Source organism: Truncatella angustata, assembly GCF_020726525.1.
Source record: "Truncatella angustata strain MPI-SDFR-AT-0073 chromosome Unknown BKA67scaffold_5, whole genome shotgun sequence".
In the NCBI taxonomy this organism is placed as follows: domain Eukaryota; kingdom Fungi; phylum Ascomycota; class Sordariomycetes; order Amphisphaeriales; family Sporocadaceae; genus Truncatella; species Truncatella angustata.
The window spans coordinates 3,626,905-3,648,314 of NW_025763385.1; the positions used below are offsets into that span (position 1 = coordinate 3,626,905).

General features: G+C 48.1%; 4 protein-coding genes across 4 annotated transcripts; 1 reads left to right on the forward strand and 3 right to left on the reverse strand.

The window, feature by feature from the left end:
* Positions 1-4,382: 4,382 nt before the first annotated feature.
* Positions 4,383-5,138, reverse strand: BKA67DRAFT_327062 (uncharacterized protein). The gene has a single exon (XM_046096213.1). The coding sequence runs from the start codon at positions 4,968-4,970 to the stop codon at positions 4,449-4,451; it is 522 nt and encodes a 173-aa protein (XP_045957917.1). The 5' UTR covers positions 4,971-5,138; the 3' UTR covers positions 4,383-4,448.
* A 2,940-nt stretch (positions 5,139-8,078) lies between these two features.
* Positions 8,079-8,429, forward strand: BKA67DRAFT_501270 (uncharacterized protein; the record flags this gene model as incomplete). Its single annotated transcript, XM_046097085.1, has 1 exon — positions 8,079-8,429. A coding segment is annotated over one exon (351 nt), but the record flags the coding sequence as incomplete, so codon positions are not given.
* A 3,770-nt stretch (positions 8,430-12,199) lies between these two features.
* On the reverse strand, positions 12,200-15,231 carry BKA67DRAFT_593349 (kinesin light chain; the record flags this gene model as incomplete). The annotated part of the gene is made up of 7 exons (XM_046104938.1): positions 12,200-12,299; positions 12,368-12,672; positions 12,838-13,062; positions 13,117-13,292; positions 13,434-13,757; positions 13,804-14,430; positions 14,487-15,231. The coding sequence occupies 7 exons, from the start codon at positions 15,229-15,231 to the stop codon at positions 12,200-12,202; spliced, it is 2,502 nt and encodes an 833-aa protein (XP_045957919.1).
* A 1,564-nt stretch (positions 15,232-16,795) lies between these two features.
* On the reverse strand, positions 16,796-18,203 carry BKA67DRAFT_679527 (uncharacterized protein). The gene is made up of 2 exons (XM_046108876.1): positions 17,356-18,203; positions 16,796-17,328 (listed from the first exon to the last, which is right to left on the reverse strand). The coding sequence occupies exons 1-2, from the start codon at positions 17,834-17,836 to the stop codon at positions 17,006-17,008; spliced, it is 804 nt and encodes a 267-aa protein (XP_045957920.1). The 5' UTR covers positions 17,837-18,203; the 3' UTR covers positions 16,796-17,005.
* Positions 18,204-21,410: the final 3,207 nt, after the last annotated feature.

Here is a 21,410-nt window from a genome sequence, read left to right on the forward strand (position 1 = left end):
AGAACAGTGATCCTAACTGCTGACCACTTTCGCCTTCCGCGTTTTGCCGCAACTTGAATCTTCCTGACAATTATTCACCAAGTGCTCCAGCTTCTCATATATCGACTATTAATGAGCGTTCTAAAGCGGGTGCGTACCTTGGCCCAAGAGACTATAATGGCCGGCTGTTATTTGTCGAGAAATAATCGAGCTGTTTGAATGTACATGCGTCAGAACCTGGCTACTGGCTCTCTCTTCCTGGCTGGTTCTTCAGTGTATAGATGAGATCTTTTTGAGCTTGTATCAATTCACCCAGGAGTAATTGAGACGAGGAAAGCTCTTCTAACCGCTTGGATAGCTGATCTGCCTGGTCTTGTAGGCTGCCGCTGTCCCGCCAGACCCTCTCCGCACATATTTGCCATCTATAGAGTTGGGCTGAAACCTCCTGGACAGCTGCTTCGAAGACGCTGATTGGTATTAGGGACATAGAATAATATGTTGTGTCGAAATTGGATGTGGCCATGGCTACGTATCAGGTTTGTCAAGACTTGGAAACCAAAGCTGGTATGTACGTAGGTAAGCTCCTATTTATTAAGCGATTTATTACTACACCATCGTGTCCGCCTAACCACTTATGCGCTTGTAACACCATGCTTATTGCGGAGCGTGGTCACGGGATCCAGAAAATGACACTATGTCGGTGTAGGTATGACTGACGTCTTTCTATTCGGTGGTTAAGATCTGGTTATTTGGTCTGGTTTAGGCGCTAACAGCACGTCAATAGTGGCGTTCTGCGGACAACAAGAGATGAGACAGACAAAGCATTTTGCTTGACCACACCTATTCCAGTTCCCGATCTGACCTACGTGTAGCTTCCTATGTACTTAGAACACAGTACAGACATAATAAAAATCGGCTTCGTCTTTTTGTCTCTCTCTTCTCTTCTTCACACACAGACGATCTATTTCTGGCTCTGACCTATACGTATACCCCATGGAAGTCCTGGAGACTACACGTGATGTTCCTCGCTAGCATCTTCGGGTCCTGCGAGTGAAGCCTTCTGCTGTTGCTTCGCGCCGGCGGTTTGTGCCGTTTGCAAGTTTCTCCTGAAGCTTGCAGATGACCCCACGTGCAAGTCCTCGAGGCTACACGTGACGTTCCTCGCCAGCATCTTCGGGTCCTGCGAGCGAAGCCGTCCGCGACTTTGACTAGTCCGGATGTGTCATCTGGTAGGTTCTCTCGAGCCTGTCAGATGGTCCCCACCTGGAAAAGTGCTTCGAGCCTAGCAGGTGAAGTTCCTTGCGGGTGCCCTCGGATAACTAGCAAGTGAGAGCCGTTTGGTGAAGTGCCTTCGGGCCCACAAGCGATGCCTTCTGCAAGTGCCTCGAGCCTACAGACGATGCCAAGTGCCTCGAGCCTACAGACGATGCCAAGTGCCTCGAGCCTACAGACGATGCCAAGTGCCTCGAGACTACAGGTGATGGGATGAACTTCGCTGTGGCAGGCCAGCGTTACCACCCGCTTCCCCCGGACATAATCGCTGGGATGAGGTTGGCAAAGACGGATTCTGCAACCTGTACGTGGTGCCAGCTACGAACCTGCTCCAAACGGAGCAGAGCCGATGCAGAGACGCAATTCCTGGATCTTGGTCCATGGTCTACATAGAATATCTACATAGTGCATACAATTGAAATGTCCATAAGCTGCCTTTCGCAAGCTCCATGTGTTTTTATTCAACCTCATTCTGTAGAACTCAGATGGGTGCCGCATGTGACTGGCTAGATCAATAGCCGTATCATTTGCGCTCCCTTGGTAATGCGAGTAATTAGATGTCGTTGCGACTACATGCGCCTGCATCCACTTCGTTGGTTTCGTACTTTTTGTTCGTTCGACAGGAGACAGCTTCTGGGGGTTGGACGACATCGTTTCGGAGGGCCATTGAGGGCCAGCTTTGGATTCAACAATGGCAAGCAGTAGTCAGCATTGAGCCCAATCAATGGCGGATCGGATCTGGAAACCTGTATTTCAGATTCTGCTTGCGTTCATGACACAGCTTCCGAGCACGTCCAGTTTTCGACAGCATCGAGAGGGAGAAGGCATTGTTCGGACCGTGCTGCTGTGTAGTGGTGAAAAGTGGTCATGCGATTGCGCGCATTTGACGGGACCGACAAGTCGCTAACGCCATCCCCAATTTGGTGGTACTGAAAATGGCGACAGGCTCCATGCGGCTCAAAATGACATGGGTTCGATAACCGGGGACAGATTAAAGAGCGGACCGCTGGCCAGGCCCACAACACGTTTTTGGCTAGCAAGCACAACTGACCAAAACGTAGTACTGCTATGCAGTTTCTGGAATAGTTAATTCTGGCACATGGAAGTTGGGACCTGATAGTATTGCGCTAGAGGTGGTCAGTGTGGATTCATATCCCAAATGAGAACCTATCATGTAGCCACTTTCGAGCTTAGTCCATTTCCATTTTGAACACCGCGACACTTTTGAATTTCGGTACTGTACACCACAAAATCGGCAATCTAGCTGTCTCCACACTCTGGCGGGTAGTTTGAGACCCGTCTTCTGTATATGGACGTATATAGGAGTAGGCGAGTAGAAAATGCTCCTTCTACCCAGATTCGACACCTTTAGTCAACAGCAACTGTCCATGAAGTTTATTGTTCTGAGACATTGTCAACTGAACGATTGCCCTATGGATTACCTATTATATCTTCCCAAGTTAGGCACTTAGATTGCCTCCAAACAGCCTCAGGCACCCCCTCCAACACCTCATAAAAGGCATCTGGACTTTTGATGGTGGGCTCCTGAGCCAATCCATCTTAAATCGCTTTTAGCGTTTCCTCTACTTTCTCACCCTCGCCCACTCAACTTCCATCATTCACATCCACGTTGAGATGCTGCTTTTCAGCATTGATGCGAGGAAGTTGTCCTTCTCTATTTTCCCTAGACGACGAGCGCAATATTGTGGTATACATCAATTTTTGTCGTGTTACTTATATAGGTCAGGCCATCCCTGCTGAGGGAGGATACCAGGAAGGCTTCGGTCGAATTGCGCCTGAGTGCAATTGGGAGCGGGAAGTCGACGAGGAAGCTCGAGCTCTAATTTCTAGTTGTATTTGGCCACGACGGGTTCTATTAGCGAGCCGAACTCAGCCTTACCTGCCCTTCGCGCAGTTTGATTATTCGAAGACAGACGTGGTCGACGCGACAACGTTCCCCCCCACGGCCTTGCCTTCCCCATCTGCCGCACGCCTTGCGACTTGGAACCCTAGCAGAGACTAACTTCAAGATGACGACCGAACACCCGCGACCTATTTCCCATAAACTCCCTGCAGGGCTGGCGGGAGTTTTGAATCCTGAGGAGAACCGTGATTCTGCCTATTTTTCCAGTACCGATGCCTCGAGCAAAGGTTCAAGCGCCGTGGACGCGGCAGAGTATTAGCTCACAATATGATATAGACACTTCAGCCGCCTCAGGAACTGGTATTGATGCATAATTGCCAGGAAGAGTCCAAGAGGATGTCCGATGTTGTTAGCACCAGGGATGCGGGGCTTATGCAAACGGCATGGAAAGCCACTACCCATCAAGGGCCGGTTCCGTGAATGAATGGTGCAAAATAACACAGGTAGGTTCTTCCGCCCTGGAGGGGATGATTGAATTCAGATAAAAATTAGGTGTGATGATCTATCTGATGCGTTGACTGGTGGTTGAAGTGTTATACGCCAGTTGCCGACACTGGAACCCAATCGAGCGACCCAATTTACAGGACTAGTTCCGTTAATGAACCCCGATGAGTCAATGGCGTTTAAATGTGTTTCATCCCATCTCAATCATTCATGCTTTTCTTTCTTACTTTTGCCTCGCATAACACATATGAATACAACCGCACAATCTACGTAACGTCTAGGTTGCTGTCTGACACACTGACACAATAACTCTTTCCAATGTCCCCATTTGGTGTATTTTTTCAAGTAAGTTTTTCGTGCTCTTAAGAAAACAGAATGCGACAACCTAATGCTTCCGCGTGCCCCATCAGCTAGCGGAATCGTGGTGGCTCTTGGCATATCACGCTTGGGTAATGTCCGTCATCGTAGTGGCCCCTGGTGTCGAACTTCTGATCCATTATGATAGATGGCATCAATATGTAGTTGTATTTCTTCACTCCATCTGGCCGACTATGTGGACGTCTGATTGGCCGACTCTTTACTATGTCGATTGTTGGAACTGTCTCACTGTCGCACTGCAGCACCTCTCGTGGATCGCACTTTTAGGAGAATATCCAACCTTCTGCTCCCTTGTATGTTCTTGTCCAGATTCGAAATAACTTTGACTAATGCTTACAGGTGATTATTGGCATATCCGTTGTTCGAACGACACAGCCATGGGTCCGACACTCGGCATTACTGTCACCACCGTCGCAGCAATAGCTTGTCTCCCTGACTTCCCTCACAACCTCTAAGAGGTTTTCGCTCTCGAAGTTGTGACGACTGATGAAAAAAATGGCTCCGATCTTTGGTAGACATCAAGTTCAGAAATAGCAAGATTCCAGTCCAACAATGACAACATCTCCAATTCTATCAAGTTAATGTCCTTCAATGCTAGCCAAAAGTGACGGTGATTGAACTTCATATAGCTGTGCTTCTCCCAGTCATCATTTATTGGATAGCTGTCATCTAGGTATTTTGCAGTAATGATCAGAATTGAGAGAAACACCCGGTGTGCGGTACATCGTAGCAATTTTCTGATAGAGCCGAGCTTGGGCTTTAGACGATCTACATATACCGTCGCCGACATCCACGTGAGAATGGGGATATTTACTCTCCGGGATAGGTGAGCAATAAAGCTGCGTAGCGGTGAAGGCGTGGCTGAGCCTACTGGTTGGACTGATGTATTTAGCCGAGCGTTCTGGGGCATTGCGTCATATGTCTTCTGTACCAAGTAGTCAAGAATAGAGTTGCTGAATGGTATGTGCATCATTCTTCGGAGTATGACGACTTCGACACCTGGATGCTCGGTCTTCGCTATTCGCCTCGATTCAGGTTCTTGGTGGGTTTCGTTCGGATATTCTATTCTTTTAGCACGGACGATCCACTTATGGCTCCTACCCTAGAGTATAATACGAGTACTCTTTCGGACTATACCAGTCCTCAGCCCATGCTCATGATTTGGAACTAAGCTCTTCTGGCGTTTTTATGCTCCATATATCATATAATGAGTCGGTATCATCATAAGTGGACGATGAGCGCTGCATGTATGCTTTTATAGCTAGAAAGAGGATATATCCAGCCGTCACGGTACTCTAGAGGTTCAAGGATGGCGACTAGTTCTGAATGTGGGCCCCCCAGGATAGAATACTGGACTACAGCACGGGTAGCATGGAACGTGTGGGAATACAAAGCTCTGTCGTGGACTCGAGACTCATGTCTCGAACAAGGTAATCGGCCTGCACGAGCTAGTAACTCTACTAACCATTTTACCCCACTTATGCAAACCCCCCCTTTTGCAACACTATTTCCGGGGTTCCCGAAACTATACTTCTAACTTCGGATAACGTTTTCAAAGCAATTTCATAGTAACTCGATTATGATAATTAATCCTATCGTCTTCTACGTGCCTTTTTACGTGTAGATGGTGTCATTGTGACGAAAGAGTCAATAGGAAGCTGATCTTCGTGCGGCATTTCACGTAACCTCTTTTCCAACTTGTCTTGCGCTGATCGAATATCTGGCAAGCTACTGAACACCTTGTTGGGATCTTTTTCGACTGTTTGACGTTTATCTAGTTTGTATTTACCAAGTTCAGTATCGAGGATGAAGTTATCTTGGTGTGTTGTTGCTATTTCAACACTCATCAAGTCGATGGTTTTGACGCCTTTCTTGAGTAGCATGCTCACGTCCCTTGGTAGCCCTGGGTATTGACGTAATACGTGAGAGACTTTGATCCCTATATTCTTTCGAGGTTTCTGGTGTAAATGGAATCACTTTTACTTGATCTTTCGGTTGTGGTGGTGTGATAGGCCTTGAAGGAATGGTAGGAGGGAAGAGCTCTGTATCCTCAAGTACTTGTGAAGGATCTGGGGGCCATATACCAGTCTTCTTCCAACCTGATTGTATGATCTCCTCTGTAAAGGCATCTTGAACAGCCAAGCCATAAGCTTCTAGCATTCTTTGCTTTTGAATAGGTCCTGTTGCTTGCATTCCTTGATATTTGGCCAGTCGTTGATGATACCTCCATTTGAGGGACGAGAAACACGACTTATCGAGTGGTTGTAAAGCTTCACTGGTATGAGCTGGTAGGTATACAAGAGCGATACGCATCCTATACGCTAACAACATGAAACGGGGGGATACGTGGGTATTATGGCCATCGAGGATGAGCATCCGCCACGGTTTTGGACGGCGACTTGACTCTCGAGGTTTGGTTTCAGGACCGAATGTATCCTCTAGCCATTCACAAGCAATTGTGGTGTTTGTCCATCCTTTCGGACTTGCTGTGTATTCATGTTCTTCGAGATCTTGTGGTAGCCATTGTGCTTGAAGATGTGTGCCTTTCAATATATAGACCACGGTGCCATGAATACCCAACGCGCTTACGTAGTGTAGCGCGGTCATCCAACCAGTTTGTGGTGACTTCTTTATACGTGATCGACGAGATCTCGACGTTCCTACGACTGTTCCATTACGATTCTCTCCTTCTTGAACACCAGTTTCATCCCAATTGTATGTATCTTCGGGCTGTATATCGTAATAGGTTCGAGTACGGTCGACGTATAAATAAAAGTGTTTTATGGACTTGGAATTGATACCATCGATTCGATCAGCATCAACAATACGTCCTACTTTAGTCTTGAGGTTATGATGGCGATTCAAGAACTTATCTACCCAATTACGACCAATCTTCACAGCTTCGTCAACGGGTCTGAGCCCTGACGCGATCTCACAAGCGAATTCTCGCACGATTTTCTTAGCCGGAGCACGTCCGCAACGTTCTTCGTGTAATATCCATTCGGTAAGCTCTTGTTCTTGAAGATTTGAGAGTATTTGATCGCCTTCGTGGGCTCGTGAATGTGGTTGCGATCCTTTCCTTCTTCGTGATATAGTGGAAGCCACTACTCCAAAGCCGCGGGCTGCGCGACTCTGTATTTCGCCGTTTTCGACCAAATTAATTGCTTCTTGTAAGTCGCGTTCCTTTGTTTTACCCATATTGTGAATATAGTATCAATTGAACAAAAGGTGGTGAAGGAATCACGTAGTTACAGTTCAGAGGGAATCTTCGACTTCTCGGAAATTGCGTTGCAAAAGGGGGGGATTTGCATAAGTGGGGTAAAATGGTTAGCAGAGTCCGCTTTTGAGGTGGCATCACAATCGGGGGAACACCACGCTTGCATCGCAGTTAGCCAGCACCTAACATTCAGCCTCATGGCGCTCGGCCCGCCAAGGAACCCACCCAATGTTCGATCGCAGGATGAGCGGCAGCGTGTGATCTTGGGGCTGAGGCGATGGGCGGATGACTTTGAGACGACATGACGATTTATTCCCGGAGACGAGCGATACGCTCCGAGCGGCTCAAGCTCCGGCTCGCTGTATGCGCCGACGACTTATGCAGGCATCAGCCGGTCACCGCGCGTGCCTCGAACAAGACCCAAACGTTGGGCTCAGGAAGAGGACCGTCCAGATGTGCAGCCAAGATGTAGGGACCGGGACGACGAGTCTTCGTCGGATGAGTCCTCGCCTCCGATGGCGGACACGCCGACACCGTCTAAGCCGCGGTCGAGTAGTCAAAGCCAAGGCCCACGGCGCAGCCAGCGCATTCTGGGGCGCCACGCGAGGAAGCTTCACAAGAGCGACAGTACTGCACCCAGCGATGTCTTCTAGCACTGGTCAGAAGATGTGGGCTTGACGCATAGTGTCCCAACGTTCTCTTGCACCGGTAGGCTAACCTTGCAGCTGCTGATCATCTGATCGACCGTGACGAGTTCCTCCGGCTCCTATTCAGCAGCTGCAGGAGTCTCTCGACCACGGGGTCAGTCGTCTAGATGTGGGCGGATCTCGCGGCGTGCTGTTCAAAATGAGTCTGAGGCCTACAGCTACACTTTCGTCGCTAGAACACGAAACAGCCATTTACAAACACCTCGAAGGACTTCAGGGGTCTCAGGTGCCGGTCTGCCTGGGCGCGATAGATCTTCACGACATGGGCAGGATTCATTACTACGACCATCGGGTCTGCATTGAATACCTGTTGCTTCTCTCGCATGGCAGTCCGATTGACGAAGCGGTTCGTGCTGGTGAGGTCAAAAGTTGTCTGCGGGCGATACATCGGGCGTGCGTGGTGCATCGGGATGTGCGTCGTACCAATGTGCTACGCAATACCGACACAGGGGAGCTCATGCTGATTGACTTTGAGCGTTCTGTCGTCGAGGCAGGACAGAAGCCGATGGGCAATATCGTGCCTGACAAGCGATCATGGAATGGGCAAAGGAAGGGGACTACGGCGTCAATGTACAGTCATGTTCCGGGAGACGCCAAGTACGAAGAAGATATACTGCAGGCAGGGGTCGAGTTCCCGGGAAAAGACGTCTTTGCAGTGCCCGCAGCATATGCCTACAAGCCAAGGAAGACGCATGTCGCTGCTGGCATGGTTGCTTCATTCAAAACTGTACCCACGTCTGGATGATACAGGAACATACCATGTTTGCGTCAAAGCAAAGATGATGCATAGCGTAGCATACGGTCCATCTGCAACACCAAAAGGCGGCGTCCACTGTGGTACTTGAGTGCCTGAATCGGCTAGGAGCGCCGGCTCTTGCCCATTAGTGACGTTCAACCTTGCTGATTGGCTTGTTTCGTGTGGTGGAAGGCGCCCCTGCGGCAGCTTCGTCCGGTGTCCAAAGCGTTTTACCTTGCGTTGCTGGAGGTGCTCGTTTGTTGAAGGCTGAATCTGGGGGGCCTGTGGCAGCTATCGCCCTGGATCGACGGGTTGGACTTGATGGTCGCGATCTTTGCTGCTCAGACGACTTCAATAGCTTTGGGGATTTTCTGTCGTCTACAGGTTCCTGATAAGGAATGGCTTGCTGAGAGTGGGCGTCTTCAGCTACGGGTAGAGTCCTACTCGGGCCTGATTGGTCTCTGCCGAGAAGTGAGTTTTGTCCCCAAGTACTCTGTACAATTGATGGAGGACACGTACCCGCGTTCTCATGATGAACTGTCTCCCAGGGCTCTCCGCTGGAATTCCAAAAGAGCCTCCGAGACGGTGGTGCCACTGTTATCCAAGTACTCCTTATGCCGGTTGAGCAGATGAGTCCTGATGCGTTCCTCGGTGTTGGGGATATTTTCCGTGCAGCCCTCCACTGCACATGGGATCGAAATGCTACGCCTGCCTAGCAAGGGGCGAAAGGCGGCGCAAGATGAGAGGCCACCTTTATCGGAGCATGCCCACTAGACAGCCTCACTTACGCTTGAGATAGACAACTAAGAACCTTCTTTATAGTCTATCCTGCAATATCTGATGATCTAGAGTAGAAAGAGTAAGCTAGTTGGCAGTCAAACCCGTTAACCTGTTCTTGCCATCCCGACCGGGTCATATCGACGCTTTTTGCTGAATAGTATAGCCGTCGTCTCTACAAGTGTTTGCAAGAATTCAAGCGCTTAATATGGAAAGGCGGTAAACATGTACACTACCTCTCTTTCTCTATGTTCCTATATGAGTGGCATAGCGGCACAGCCTAGGTATTCATGCGCCCAGTGCTCCTCAATAATCGAACGTTTTGGAAGATAGACTTCAAGCACTGAATATATGCGTTCATAGCCATAATGACTTGCTTTCAAGTTCCATAGTACAGTCGGTAACGAAAATGGCTTCCGCATTGGGACCAGGAATTTCGTTCTCATAAGAGCCGTTTTTGGATCGAGTGTTATACAATGGATAAATAAATGATCTAGGCCGTTCGGGTAGTGATTCATAAGTGCTCATTCAGTCGATGACGCAAATTTGGAACTGGATAAAGTCCTTGAATGAACACCACGGCATATTAAGGGCCTGTTTTATAAATAAGGAACATGATTGGTTGTTGCAAGGCGTGTCTAGCGCAAGAAGACGTGACAGATTCATGTCATCCTGGTAGTGCCTAGTTGGGTAAGCGCCAGAATTAAGCTCTTATTTTCGAAAAGAATCCAGAAATGGCTCTCGAGAATATTGATTTTCGTCCACACGAGCGGAAGCCAACTTCGTTACTCACTGTACTAGTGAGATTCAAAAGTGTACTCCTGCTTAGGAGCCATTACTAGACTGTCCGTGCTCAAAGAGAAGAGACTTGACTCTGTCTGTGCAATACGTACTCATTAGACCACTGGATGTTATGTACAGTACTGTACTGTACTGCACTGCATTATTTCGTCTAAGGGACCTAAAAGGGATGCAGCACAGTATCCCATCCAAGGCCATAGCCAAATATGTACCGCCCAGCGAGAATGCAATGGAACAATGGCCCGGTGGGTAGCAGAGAACAGTTTTTGGTACAAACGACTCTTGTATTGGCCGAAGCTGCGTCGCTATTGATGTTCGAGCGGTCTGCGATCCATTTACGTACGGTACTCCAAAGGGTCGAAAGTGTCCTTCCGACTGGGAGCCAGAACTGGACTGTCCGTGTTCTAAAAGAAGAGAAGAGAGAGAAAAAGAGGAAGCCGAATTTGATTCTGTCGTACAGCACCAAAAGATGACTTCGAGTTTACTGATTGCTACACATTGCCGGCATTTTGATCTTTTGTACTCTATACAGTTCACAAACTGATTCTATCACTTTGCGAAGCTAATCTTACTATTCTCTACTGTTATGGAACAAGCAGACAACGTCTTCGCCCTGACATTTACGGAGTACAAGTTCACGTCATCATTTGCATGAACAATAGATAAGATTCGAGTACAGAGAGAATCAAAATCGGTTTCCTCTCGTCGTCTGTAATCTCTTGTCTTTGAGCACGGACGATCCACTTTTGGCGCTAACTTATACGTACCTATTCTAGGCCCATGCAGTACTGTCAGCTAGGGGTACTTAACTCACCCAAAATTGGCGCTTACCTAATGTATCATTTGGGCTGACGATACATAGCTAAACGTTGTCCATCACATTGACCCGGCATTCTTGGTGCGATACAGACCCTAGCGAAATCAGTGTCCTACCTACTTTCTTTCATACAAGCACTTTCAGACACACTCTAGGGGAGCCAAAGCCGACGCTATGTACTTAGACGGCGTAATCGAGAATAAGTATACTATTAAAATACAACTAATATGTTTTACGTTTTTCTTATAAGCCATTCGGTCTCTTCAAAGAGCTGGCCAGCGTCGACCTCCAAGGAAAATGGAATGTATTCCTTTCGCCGAGACTATCGTGCAACATCTCTTTTGCATAGGAAAATGAAAAAAGTGGCACGTGCTTGGCAATCTTGGCGAAGGAAATGCATTCATTTGCCTTAGAGGCCGAACGAGTCTGATGTTTTGACACGGTGGAGCTGGCTAAATGATAACGATATCAGCGTTTGATATCCTCAAACATATACGCACTCTCGATAAATTGCAGTTTCTTCGAATGCCAATAGCGTCTGTCGGTGTCTAGTATTAAAAGCCCGTTGCCTATAAAACAGCATGTTACGGCAATGCTTCTTATATTAGGGACTAAAATGCGCTCAGAATACGCAAAGAATTTAACAAAGCAAAAACAGCCAGGCCAAAAAACGTCTACTAAAAGCCTGCGAGTACTGTATCGATCGTACGTAACCATTTCACTTTGAGAAAATGCGTAAGGCTTTTTAAGGGCAATTCGGCGACTAATTTTCTGAACTTCCGTTGGCGCTATTGTATCTGCACCAATGATTGATACTGAATTTACAGGAGTCATGTTGTATAGGATTAGCTTACCCTATATTGCCTCATCTATATCCAATAGAGTATTTTGTAGTAACTGAACATCTTTATGCGAAGGTCCGAGCAGCACTTCAAGATCGTTATGAGCACGTTGATAGTATTCCTTGGCCTCGGCTAACTTGCCTTGATCCTCTAGCAAGGCACCTAGACCCCACGTAGTGTTGATTGCTGGCCGATATCTAGAGATATGTCGGGGATCTATCGCCTTCTCGAAACCTCGAAGCGCCCGCAGATACATGTCCTCGGCCTCGACCAGCTTGCCTTGGTCTTTGTAGAGGCCCGCTAGGTTATTGACCGTGGAGAGCGTTGACGTGTGATCCGGTCCCCACGCCTTCTCCTTCCCTCGAAGCGCCCGCAGATACATGTCCTCGGCCTCGACCAGCTTGCCTTGGTCGGCGTAGAGGTTCCCTAGGTTGTTGACCGTGGAGAGTGTTGACGTGTGATCCGGTCCCCACGCCTTCTCGCACCCTCGAAGCGCCCGCAGATACATGTCCTCGGCCTCGACCAGCTTGCCTTGGTCTTTGTAGAGGATCCCTAGGTTGTTGACCGTGTCGAGTGTTGACGTGTGATCCGGTCCCCACGCCTTCTCCTTCCCTCGAAGCGCCCGCAGATACATGTCCTCGGCCTCGACCAGCTTGCCTTGGTCGGCGTAGAGGCCCGCTAGGTTGTGGACCGTGGAGAGTGTTGACGTGTGATCCGGTCCCCACGCCTTCTCGTTCCCTCGAAGCGCCCGCAGATACATGTCCTCGGCCTCGACCAGCTTGCCTTGGTTTTTGTAGAGGTTCCCTAGGTTGTTGACCGTGTCGAGTGTTGACGTGTGATCCGGTCCCCACGCCTTCTCCTTCCCTCGAAGCGCCCGCAGATACATGTCCTCGGCCTCGACCAGCTTGCCTTGGTCTTTGTAGAGGATCCCTAGGTTGTTGACCGTGGAGAGTGTTGACGTGTGATCCGGTCCCCACGCCTTCTCGTTCCCTCGAAGCGCCCGCAGATACATATCCTCGGCCTCGATCAGCTTGCCTTGGTAGGCGTAGAGGTAGCCCAGGTTATAAAATGCGCAGGCTAAGTCTTGATCGCTATCTTGAATCGTAGCGCAAGATCGGATCGCATGTGATAGAAGCCGCCTTTGAAGTAGCCAGAACTGAGCCTCGTCCTGTAAAGGAACGCGTGCAGCTACGCACTTTACCGCAAGCTTAGCTAGGCGCACATCCCGGTCTTTATTGACTATGTGAATGGTCCAAGCGTGTACGCAGCTGTGAATACTGTATCCCCTTGACCCAACTAGATCTGGAGTTATGATGTGTAGCTCGACGAACCCGTAGTCATGTAGTGTACCCATAGCGCTGTTAAACTTCAGCTCGTCGGTCAGCTCATGTGTCCATGCTAGTGGCTGAGGGAGTTTCGCATCTCTGCGATCCTGGAGAGTTATATGTGAGCCAGTGATCCTTCTAGGGCGGAGAGCAGCTCGAAATCGTGTTTGGATTCTTCGAAGCGCTGATGGCTTCCTTGCTGGATCGAACCGACCTTCCCTATCGTCTATACCATTAGGCTGAAGAAGTTGAAACCATATATCTTCGTTATCAAAATATGCCCACCATCGCAGTAAATAAGCTGCGAGAGAGTTTTGCTTCTGGACTTGCTCATATGAGAGCTGCCACGTCGAGCAGAGTGTACGGTCTTGGTATGAACCAAGGCTTGGCGTGCTTACGTGAAGTCTTGCCCATGATTCCTTGTATATGCGAAGATAATCATCAAGACCGATTGCAACGCGCCTTAAATATGCGCCGGCCGTGGCAAGGGCAAGAGGAAGTCCATCAAGTTCCTTTACGAGCTTTCTGGCATCGGTATCTGTAGTATTGATTAGAAGGGCTTTGTTTAGGTTGCAGATTCTTACCATCTTGTAAGTTAGCTCGACCTGAAGTCGTTGAGAGGATTTCCAGGCCGTCGTTCATCGACTCAAGCTTCTTCGTTCGAATCGAATGACCAATATTGATCTGTGATGACCGTGATGTGATAATAATCGAGCCTTGGTGCGCTGTAGGGAGGAAGCGCTTGATATCGATCCCACCATGGTCCGTGCGATCGGCTGACTTTGGATTGTCATAGTTATCGTATACGAGAAGCCACCTATTGTTGCCCGGTAGACTTAACCACGCCTTAACGGCTTCGAATACCTCTTCGGCGTTCTGCTGAGGGTCCAGTCCACTCAAATGGCTAGCATCAGGATGTTGTTGTAAAATCTGCCTTGCGACTCTGCTGAAGCTCTGTTGTAGTGAGGTTTCGTCCTTGATATTGAACCAGAATATGGCGGAATACTCATTTCGATACCGTTTGGTGTATGCGACGGCGAGCTGCGTTTTACCAATGCCGCCGAGACCATGGAGGGTCACGATGCGGCGGCTTCCGTCCGAGCTCAGTGTTCTTCGCATCTCTGCTAATTCACCCTCTCTCGCGACGAAGTATTGTATTTCGGGAACGTCAGACAGACTAAGAGTAATAGAGAAACCCTCCCTTTGAGTTCCTAGATAGGCCAGGGTTTAGCACGCCGAGTCATCTGGAGTTAAAAACAATCCTCACCCTGAGTAGCCTTTTGAACCTCCTCTCGTAGCCGCTTTCGTGCGTTCTCTCGCCCTTCGCCATAGATAAGTGGCATGTACACGTCGAAGATCCCTAAAAGCGAATACGCCATGTCCTCTTCATATTTTGTTTGACGATTACCAGCCCACGCCTCTCGCTCCGAGACCGTAAAGTCGGATAACGGGGCACCTCGGAGAGTCTTTACAGGAATATTGGTAACATCGCAGATTTGGAGCTCTAGAGATCTTTTGTCACCTAGCCAAGACCCTTCCTTCGAGTAGAAATCGACTGTCTTCGGCGCGATGAGCTCCTGAAGTGTCCAACCACGAGTAAACCATCTGCTGTTTCGAAAGTCCGCCTCCCAAGGCGTCGTGCTTTGTCGTGGACCGGATACTACAGTCCTGGAGACGTCTGCGAGATAGACGTAGCATCGTTTCGCATCGCGATACCATCGGAACATGCTATTAATCGCAGTCTGTAGCTCGATGCTATCAGACTTGTCGATACAACAGGTATCCACCCAGAAGTACTGTATGCCATCCTGTCTCGCTTGCTTAGTACAGAACTCGATTTTTTCGTAGCCGTGTTTGTGCTGCCATTCGTCTTCTGGTCTCGCTAGGTCGCCGAAGACTACCTCGTTTGCTCCCCATGTGTGGGAAAGGATCGCGTAAGGGGGTACATCGCCGGCAGGGAGGTCTGGGGTGAGGCTATATTTGCCTGTGTCGTCGCGTTGTAGAAGCCGCATCGTAGACTCTCGGAATTGCAGATTCGTGTGAAGCAGCGTTTTATTAACAAAGAAGGGAGCGTATAAGGCCGCAAGACCTTGGTTAAGGGAATGAAAGCAGGCATCATTTCGCCGTTGCGAATGACACTGGTCAGTCAGTCTGGCATAAGGCTGCGGGTGCGGGGCATGGCTGGAGGCTCAGCCGCAATCTTGGGTTACACACAGAATAAAGAGAGCCCACTGGCGCAGCTGACTTGCTCAGGTCTTAGCGCGCGCTGTTGTTCTCGCATCGTAAGGCGTATCTAGCTCTAGAATGATGTGTGGTTGTGTTGTTGATTAGCCCTGGATTTTGCGTTTGCGAATTGTCTTGATTTAAGCTTGTAAGGAATCCAAGCGTTGAAATTCTCCCCACTGTTTGCCGTAAGTAGGTTAAAAGAGCCCAGGCCCACTCTGTTTCCACGTGCTCTTGCCGCAATTTCTCCCTCTTTAAGATTCAGTTCTGCTAATAGAAGAACACTATGGCCCCGAACTTGGCGACATCAAAACATCGACAGATACATGACATGATTTTGAGTAAAGAACTGACTGATAAGGAAATTACTCAGACGATCCCTTGTAGTACGCGTTCTATTCGCGCTATTCGTTCGAATCTGCGATGCTACGGAAGCACTCGAGCACCTACAAAGGCCGCTGGTCGGCCGCGAACTGTCTCTACGCCTATGCTGCATGCACTATGCGATTATCTTGTAATCAAGTCGAATCTATACCTCGATGAAATGGCCGTCTTCCTATATGACGAATTCAAGACCCTGGTACCCACGCAAAACATTAGACGAGCTTTAGCCTCAACGGGATGGACTAAAAAAGCTGCCCGACGTGTAGCACAACAGCGTAACGTAGATTTACGGGACTATTATCAGTATAAACTTTTGGAGTTCAAATCTTACCAGCTAGTCTGTGTAAACGAGTCGGGATGCGATGGACGAGTAGGACTACGGCGGACGGGCTGGTCACCTCAAGGCGTAACACCCATCCAAGTAACTAGGTTGCATCGAGGCCGTCGATATCAAATTCTCCCTGCATACACCCAAGAAGGGATCCTCCTTTGGCGGGTGCTACAGGGATCTATAAATGGTGCCGTTTTTGAGGACTTTATCGAGCAGCTCCTGCATCACTACGGAAGATGGCCCGAGCCGAGATCTGTGCTGATCATGGACAATGCTTCGATCCATCGCTCCGATAGAGTGGCGCAGATGTGTGCTACAGCCGGGGTCAAACTGCTTTACCTGCCCCCATATTCGCCCGATTTTAACCCAATAGAAGAGTTCTTTGCGGAGCTGAAGGCGTTCGTTAGGCGTAATTGGCAGATATTCATTAGCGGATCATTCCCTAGCTTTACAGAGTTTCTCGAATGGTGTATTAATACTGTGGGGCCAAGACAGATAAGCGCTGAAGGGCATTTCCGCCACGCTGGAATAACAGTTGAATATTCTAAAAGTAATCAGGAATGGCAAATCTACATGTAGTCTATACGCAAAATAAGCACTGGAAACAACAGTTTAAAAAGATATCTAGCCGTCTAACACAATTCCTCGCTAGGCATGCCTTTTTCCACCCATCCAGGAATGTCTTCTACGTAACTGCGTGCAATTCCAGGCTTGACACCTTGCTCGGTATAGAATGCGGGGTTCTGGTCCCTGTGTACTTGGTCGAGGGAAAATCCCGACTCAAGTGTCAGATCATTAGCCTTGCTGAATTCGCTCTTGAGGTTGGCCTGCCTGACTCTTGACTGGTGCTATATAGTATAGTACTGAAGAATATCTTCACGTAGACCAGGAATGTTCAAGCGTTCTACATTTTTTGGTCCTAATGGTTCTGTCGCCCATATGCCACTAGTGTCGGCAGCGTGCGGGCTTGAAGAAACGTTTATGTTGATTGGTGGGAGAGCTCGCACGGGCGATTCGTCACGCTTTCGCTTGTGGTTCGAAACATTCTGCGTTGTAGCTTTGAGTTGCTCCCGGATGATATGTGGGACATTACCATGTGTTTCAAGTTTCCTACCTTTCTGGGCGTATCTTACGAGATCTCTTATGTGGTGTTGTAATAACGGGTAATGCACTTGGTTATTATTATATTAATAATAACCGTTCGACTCTACGGCCGGTTGACAAGATGGATTGGGACACCTTATCAGGTTATACACGCGACTCCATTCACCAGTTTTGTTGACAGGATTTGCTGCCGTATTAATCTCCGTAGATCTTTCGGATAGCATTTGCTCTGTAGTAGAGTTTTTGTTGCGCCCACTCCGTCGTCGATCTCCGGCAGAGATATCGCCAACCTCGATATACTTGAACTCCATTGTGAGTCGGAGTCTTTTTCCAGCTCGAAACAGCCGACTCCAAGCTACAAGCTGGTTCTCGAGGACTGCCCAATCTATGTCGAGTCCGTCAAATCTCTTCGTGAGATCACGTTCGGCACGGTCTGATACGTGTACGGTAACGCTTGTTTCAGCGGCCCGATATGTTTTGTTAGATGACAGCTTAGTATCTACGATTTTCTGTAAATTAGGTCGGAGTGCTCGCATCCAGATGGCGCTTGGTGCGAGCACAACGTCTTGTTCCATATCCTTTGTGCGACTCCTTCCGTTTATTGTGAGCTTCCATTCTAGAGAATAGTGCACATATATGGGGGGTCTTTCGTCATAAATGTGGTCTTCTCTCCAATCGGCCAGCGTTAAAAGTGGGAGAAGACTTGAGGTGCTACGCTCTTGGCTGTTGTGGCTAAGAATTTCATCGTTCGAATCAAATGGATCGGGTGTGCCTTCAGAGAACAGTTCCGGTTGGGATTCGTTATCAAAATCTTGGGGCTCTCTTTGCCTAAAAGAGTCTTCGTCGTAACAAAGTTCGCTAGAGAAGCCATCCAGATACGAATCAACGAATTACATCTCGATAGTCAAGCTTCCGATTTCTAGTCTTAAGCTAGATGCTTTGAGTAAGGCTGAAGATGGCGAAGTCTGCAAGGTTCGTGGCAGTTGCCACGTGGAAAGGGCATTGAATGCACTGTCATTAGGCAACCAGCGCATTGACTTTCGATCCGATTCGACGAGATTCCATGGCTTGCAGGAAGCGGGTTTGAGCGACGCTAGCGCATGATTAGGCCTTGTAGGGCTGCTGCGATCCCCGTCTGATTTGATGGACGGATTACCATCTGTGACAGCGTCCATGGCATGCAGTCTTCCAAGAACTACTCATCGGCTGCGATATTATCATTTTTGAGACTGTCTTTGAACACGAAGCCGTCCCTTGATATTAACGTGTTAGTCAGGGAATTTTTAGTAATGCCTAGCGCACCACGGAACATTGCTGGCTTGCCAATCATTGGTTTTGTGTTTGAGTAGAATGATGGGTTATAAACCTTTTCTAGCACTATAATACCGTAAGTATCAAGAGGATCTAGAAGAGTTTTGAATCTCCCGAACGAAATACATATTATTCTAGTACAGTATATCGCACAAGATGAGATGCGATCTTATACCGTAAACGGGGAATGCAAGGATGCCAAGAATACCGGTTGCTGTAATGGATGTACTCAGCTATGCACTGTATCGTCAGCTTAAACAATACTTTAGAGCAAGGCCAGTTTTGGCTGACTGATGTACCCTTGGATGACAGTACTAGGTGGGTCTAAAATAAGTACATAGAGGTCAGCGCCAAAAGTGGACCGTCCGTGCTCAAAGACAAGAGAAGAGAGACAAAGAGAGGAAGCCGATTTTCAATCTCTCTGTACATGCTTAGCTTAACTTCTAAGATTCTTGGATCATCCGTGTATGTCTGATATCCATCATTCATCAGCATATCGAGCTATAATTCTGATACAGATGAGCAGTCGCCCTAAATGGCAAGATGTCAGAAAGAAATTTGTAGCCTACCTATACCATAACTGTTACCTATCTTGATATCCTCCAAAACCACGTGCTTGCCCAAACCGTGGACGCCGTCGAATTTAGATAGGCAAGGTTTTGCTACTATACCCTGGAATATTCCCGATATCGATCTCCAATCATTTGTTTCATAACATAATTCCCATAGGCATTTTCCCATTTATTTATTGGTCTTGTTCCACGCCATGTGTTTTAGGGATCGCACAGCCATCGTCCGTATGAGTCACCATAATCTGACATAACAAGAGGACTATTAGCTACACTAGGCCAGGATTCACATTACTGTTGCGGAAAAGTGAACCACGGGCTGTACTGATAGATCACAAACTAAACTATTGTTAAGCCATTTCCAAGTCTTCTCGTCCATCATCCGCGGAATCGTCCTCCACATATTTGATATCAAATTCTCTGGATCTATACATGACCATTCCCTCTAATTATCCCATATTGGAAACAGTTCGCGCATTTGTTCCTGAGTTCGTGCCGTGTGGATGCTGTCATACATCCGCGCAAAAAGCATGGACCGAAATGGTTGTCCTTCTTCACCTTTATTTTACGGTCTTTGATAAAAAATCCAGAAGAATCTTTCGCAGGACAACCACAAGAATGAGAAACAATGAAGGTCCAGCATTTGTCTACACTTGGTAGCTTTAGAGTAATACCGCCAACTATTGATACACGTTCCTCCATCACTAGCACGACGTGAAGATAAGTGTAAGCAGATGACAAGAATAGTATCTCCAGTGGAAAGAAGCGTGGATTGCTAGGTCCTCAGAGTGCTTCCGTATACAAAGATCGAAGGCTTACCGTTATCCCTTTGAGTTGCTTATTCACTTTTTGAACAAGCAAGCCAGGTAAGAATTTGGGTTATGATTATTGACTGGCAGAAATCGTTGTGTCGTGAGTAAATTGCAAAGAAAGAAAATAGAACCTTAGGATCATCACATGGGATATTTATTTTAATGCTTCCACATCCACAATAGGCATCAACTTACTCGCTTGATCTATATTTCTATTTTCTTTACCAATTAGTCACAAGCACATGGTGGCAGAGCCCGGCGACTAAGCCCTGGGCTTCAGGACCACTTCTTGTACCACTACATTGAATGATTTAAAATGTGGCCGGATAGTCCGTAACAGGACTTCTATGAGCCAGTTTCCGTGTTGCGTTCGATTTTTGTTCGATTCCAGTGGCAGGTTCAACATCTCCATAAACGCCTCTTTAGTGAATTGGAAGGCCTTCCTGGCTCGTGGTTTGATCAGTTTTTCCAACAATTCCAGTGTAACCTCGATAAGATGCAGCCTGAATGGCGATACCATATTGCCCTCCAGATAGATTAGGGTTGATGCCGATCTCAAGTAACATGTCTACAGTTCTGTCATACCCCTGATAGGCAGCTGCCTGTAGAGTCAATCCAGATATAGTCCTCGGAACTGACGCCAGCCTCATTTGTGGCGTCTGTCACTGCTCTTGTCGAAAGAACATGCTGCCACGTCTTGGGGAGGATCCAACATAGTGTTCAAGGATACTATAGCCGTTGTGGCTGCGCCATCGGACCCTGGCAATCGGCTCTTCCTGCCAAATCCATCAGTTTTATCTCCAACCAGTGGTGTGACCTCTTCGTCGAGTTTCTCTCACGGGCTGATAACTGAGAGCAAGGTTCTTTCGTTTCACTCCAGATCACAACTACCGTCGGGCAATCCTTCGACTGACGACAACGCATCAGTGACATCGACTCATCTCAGCTCAAGCACACACAGTCATGACAATGACGCCTTGTTTTTATTTTTTATTTTTCTTTTAGCACCAACTCGCCTGATAGGCAGACAAGCAGAGTGAAAGGACGAACTGCTGGCATTATTATCGGTGATATCACGGTCACGGGTGCTTTTGGGGCACTCACAATGCTGGTTGCATGGCGGCTGCAGCGGAAACGATTGAAACACAAGACGAAAAGGTTTATGAATCACAACTGAATGGAGCGCGATCCGCGTCATGATAATAATTGAATTTTCGCAAACTACTGCAAGCTAGTGACCTTGTCATGCAGGTACACGCAGCGCTATGCACTATGCCGTTCTTCTCCTCCCCTGTGATGTTCGCCATTATCTTGGTGCCCAGGTGTGTCTATGACACACTATGCTACCGGCGTTCGGCTGTTGTGAGGATTTCGGGTCCGGCCGGTTGGAATGGAGGATTTCTTGAGTTGTTATGGTGATTACAATCGTCACGGATGCCGGCGTTTACGGGCCGTGC